This window comes from Maylandia zebra, linkage group LG4, assembly GCF_041146795.1.
Source record: "Maylandia zebra isolate NMK-2024a linkage group LG4, Mzebra_GT3a, whole genome shotgun sequence".
In the NCBI taxonomy this organism is placed as follows: Eukaryota; Metazoa; Chordata; class Actinopteri; order Cichliformes; family Cichlidae; genus Maylandia; species Maylandia zebra.
The window spans coordinates 7,921,169-7,925,769 of NC_135170.1; the positions used below are offsets into that span (position 1 = coordinate 7,921,169).

The 4,601-nt window shown below is 43.1% G+C and overlaps 1 protein-coding gene across 1 annotated transcript; it reads right to left on the reverse strand.

Moving 5' to 3' along the window:
- Positions 1–228: 228 nt before the first annotated feature.
- LOC101485412 (homeobox protein Hox-B1a-like) lies at positions 229–2,738 on the reverse strand. The gene is made up of 2 exons (XM_004568632.3): positions 1,853–2,738; positions 229–575 (listed from the first exon to the last, which is right to left on the reverse strand). The coding sequence occupies exons 1-2, from the start codon at positions 2,679–2,681 to the stop codon at positions 229–231; spliced, it is 1,176 nt and encodes a 391-aa protein (XP_004568689.1). The 5' UTR covers positions 2,682–2,738.
- Between the last annotated feature and the right edge of the window lie 1,863 nt (positions 2,739–4,601).

A 4,601-nucleotide genomic window follows, 5' to 3' on the forward strand; every position in this document is an offset into this window, starting at 1 on the left:
ATCAGTGCACTTACTGTATGTAACTGTCAATTATGTCACTAATATACATTTTTTCTTTCCCTAAAATGCACTGAGAACTTATTTTCTCCATGTTCATGTACATGAGGCATAAAAGTCCATCTGAATGGGTGGTCGGCCATTATAGAATTCTGGGACTTAGAAAATCTGTTCAACAGGCAGTCTTTTAAGAATGGGTTGATGGGTGTATCACAGTGGTACAAAGCCAGATTACGTCTCCGAGCTCGGGGACGCGCCTGGAGACGTAGACGCGGAAGAGCGGTCAGTGTCTTCCAGCTCCTTGTTCAAGCTGCTGCCGGTACCGGAAGAGGAGGAGAATGGCCGCGCAGACGCGGTGGCGCCTTCCCGCTCGCGCTTCTTCTGCTTCATGCGTCTGTTCTGGAACCAAATCTTCACCTGCGTCTCGTTGAGCTCGAGCGTTGCGGCGATCTCCACGCGCCGCGCTCGCGTCAGGTACTTGCTAAAGTGGAACTCCTTCTCCAGCTCCGTCAGCTGCCTCGTGCTGAAGTTGGTGCGCATGGCGTTGTTGTGGGCAAGACCGTAGTCGGCCACTTTGACTGCGAAAGAGATGGACAAGCTGTTAGACGAATGTTTTATGTTTTACTTGTACGTGTAATGAGAAAAACGCTCGTTGTTACTGGAGCTAGATGTGTTCGTTATTAATTAGAAAATAGAGATATATTTAGCTTTAGTCAGAGTTTGGTTTGTGGTTTGATATCCATAATTTATTAAATTACATCAAAATAAATACAAAGTGCATCACAAAGATGAGGTTTAAAAAACACAAGCAGTGAAGGACATCAGTGGGCCTAAGGAGGGATGGAGAACCAGCACGGGGGTGTCGGTGTCGGTGGTGGAGCTGGTTAATGGAGGGGCTGCTTTTAAAGATAACAAAGCAGGAAAGACTTCCAACGGAGAAATAACCTGTCTGCTGTAATCATTAAGACACACACACACACACACACACACACACATACACACACATACACACACACACACACAGAGAGAGAGAGCTCACACTCCTGGGCTCAGCTGACCCAGACCAAAGTATCTACAGATACGACTGCATAGTGAAGTCCGAAAACGACTCTGATTTGTACTTTTAGTGCCATTCAATTAACTGTGTCACAGTAATAAAGTCCAAAGCGTTCCTAAATGCAACAAAGCACTCTGTTAATAAAAATACAGTGTATTCATATATCAGTTTTTCAACATCTGTTCTACCAGTTATTTAAAGTGAAATTATTTAAAGGCCTAATTTATCTGTGACCATTAGTCGTGCTGGATGGTATTAACGAGCAATCTTTTTTTTATATGGGAACTTCTGTCTTCTTTTTAAGTGCTCGCAACAACGAATTGCTGTAATTCATTATGGGCCTTATTTATGTTGGAAAACCACAACTGTTATTTTTTTCTTTCTCTCTTTCCTCTTCTTTGACGAATTGAGTAATTAAGATAAGTAAAAAATAATAATAAAAAAAATAAAAGCCTGCCATCCGCACAAAGAAAGTAGTAGTAAAAATATGATGTATTTTCTCTGAAAGGATAAAATAATGTTGTAAAAATCATTTCGATCAAACAATGTTGTTCTCTGTACCATAAAGTTCTGATCTACAAATTATGCTCCTGACTGCATTCAAGCTACATTCACTCCTCATTGACCGTCTTAAAACGAATTCCCCCGCTCTGTTTGTTTATTCGTGCATTTATTTTTGACTGCATTTCATATGAAAAACATGCCATAATATTATACGAAACTTTTGACGGACTGCAGACTTAATCTCACGATAAGGTTTTATTAAGACGTTAAACGGATAAGTGAACCCTCTCTCACCTGTCTTCGGTGGATTTCTCTTCACCTTCATCCAGTCGAAGGTCTGCCCCTGCCCGGCCTGCTGGACCTCATCGTCCCCTCTTTCACGATCCTGAGATACCGGCAGCTCCCCGTAGCCTCCCCCAGGCGAAAGCTCCAGGTAGCCTCCTGCGTCAAGAACCCCCCCACCGATCTGCTGCGGGTACTGTGACCCAGCAAGGGTGCGCTGAGGCCCGCAGTAGACCCCGGTAAGAGAGCTGTAACTGGGGCCGACGGTTGAGGCCGAGTTGTGGAAGCTTGATTGATGACAGTAGGTGGAGGCCAAAGAATCCTCCATGAAATACTGCGGATGGACGGAGTTTGGTGCGCCTGTGGCAGCAACATACTCCGAGTTTGTGGTGCATGCCTGGCCCACATAGGCCCCCGTGTTGCAGCCGTTACTATAAGGAGAAGGTATTACACTCTGCAGGCTTTGGCTCTGGTGAAGCTGAGGGTGATTGTGATGTGTTGGATGTTGGTAGCCGCTGTGCGTATGCTGTTCGTGATGTTGAGGAGGATGTTGCTGATGATGCTGACTTACTCCTCCGCTGGCGGTGTCCGCCCCAACGCCCACGTACATCCCTCCATCCGCGGTATAACTCGCTCCTACGTCTCTGTTGTCATTTCTGGACCCGGGGACAGGAGAACCGCTGAGGCCTGTTTGGATGCTCACGGGGAATCCCTGACGCTGATCCAGGGGAAGGTGATGGTGCAGGTGATGATGGTGGTATCCAGATTTAGACGCAGAATAAATGCCAGTTGGTTGTCGGTTACAAATAGAGTATTCCACAAAGGAGTTCATGTTGTCCATGCAGACTCGAAGCACCAGGGAATTGGTAAAATGTCTCGACTTGTTATCAGCAAGAAACACGACCGAGGTTAATAGAAATTCGTTGAAAAGCAAAAATCAAATAACTAAAAAATCCATTTGAAAGTTGTTCCTATAGTCGGCAGTATGATATAGAATCTCCTTGTTGTGTGCAAAAAGCAGTACAAAAATCGTGTTGTTTTTTTAATTGAAAAACCCTTAAAGTAATAAAAAAAAAGTCGCGACAAAATTACATTACAAATAAAAAACTGTAGACATTTCCAATGTGAATGAAAAAATGCGAAGGCTTTACTTCTCCAAACCAGAAACACATGTGGTCTGCTGCAGTTTGTGTGTGTTTTAAAGGCCCTACTCTATCAGTAACTCAACCTGTGTTTCAAAGGCTCGTCAGTGACAGTGGAAAACAACGGGAGAGGACTGAAAAGAATACAGTCACATTTTCAGCTTCACACAGGTTACACCCAGTCTTCCTAAAGTCTGTCTTTTTTCTTCAAATTCTTCAATTTTCTCTGGCTCTTGCTCTTCAATTGTCTCCCTCTCTCCGTTTTACCGTGTCACTCCTTTTCTTACCTCCATGGCAGGTCACGTGGCTCGTCGCCTATGGTGACCGGAGGCCAGAAGTTTGTTAGCTGGTCACGGGAGCGAGGGAAGCCGTGTGTGTGTGTGTGTGTGTGTGTGTGTGTGTGTGTGTGTGTGTGTGTGTGTGTGTGTGTGTGTGTGTGTGTGTACGGGAGGAGGGGAGAGGCTCTTTCTTTCGGTTCTGGAGTCGAGTTTGCACGCACGCGCGTTGAGTTGGCCCATTTGCCTCATCCATCACTCGCGGTGACATTAGCACGACAAAGAGACTTCAATCAAACCGGCCCATCAATCTGATATCAGCACGGATCTGTCAGAGCAAAGAGAGAGGCAGAGAATAAAAGAGGACCTGTGAGCCGGCCTGCAGCTTCCAGACCTCCTTCCTGCAAAAAGCTCAAAGAAAGAAGACTGAAACTAAACAAACTAAATACAGTACACTGGTACCATGCTACTATCCCTTTATTAAATATTAATACAACAAGTAATACTGGTTCTACATCTACTACACAATAAAAAAAAATCAAATTTATTATAGTTTTGTCCATGCTCAGCTAGTATAACATTGCACTCCAGTATAAATTGTAATTCAGAAACACAGAACAACACCACATCAAAGTCAGTGATAATTCACAGTCCACTGTTGAGCCTTTGGGTATATCCAAACCTACTGTATATGTGGACGGAAAAAAGACAGTGATATAGCTCCCTTTTTTGGAAGCAGGCATTACAATAACACTGAGCATGTAACAATAAAACCAATAGACAAAGAGAGTGCTAAAACAGGAAATGTGTTTAGTTTGGTATGTGATGTAACTGTTTGTTCTCATTTAAATTTCTTCAAAATAAACCTTGTTCATGTTATTGTGCTTATTTGTAGCAAGTAATATAGGGTCCATATTGAAAGAACTTAGAATTATCTTTTAACATAGCTCCTTAGTGTTTGAAGGCTTCCTAAACCCTGCGCCACCTCAGCTGCTCTGTAAAAAACCCCTCAGGTGACACAAATTACAATCATCTATTTCAAAATTAGATTTCAGCATTGAAGACTCTAGTTCTGACTTACTGCATACTCTACTTAGATAGCTCTCTTTCCCTCACCACATGGCGTATATGCAATACTGTAAAGGGAGACTCTTTAAATGTGAGGAAAGGCATCTATGGAAAGTGTTTCAACCTGATTTTCCACAAATTGACAGAAGTTCATGTGTGAAAACAACTTTACATTAAGAAACAGTAATTGACTTCATTTATCCTTGGCATGTTAATAACAATTCTGTCACTTGTGTTGATGAGGAGTGGTGTCAGGTAAAACACATCTTAAGTTTG

Excerpts from the sequence above, each read along its gene's own strand:
- LOC101485412 (XM_004568632.3), bottom strand. The coding sequence starts at position 2,681 with ATGGACAACATGAACTCCTTTGTGGAATACTCTATTTGTAACCGACAA. Across the intron at positions 576-1,852 it reads GAGAAATCCACCGAAGACAG|TCAAAGTGGCCGACTACGGT; the intron begins GTGAGAGAGGGT and ends TCTCTTTCGCAG.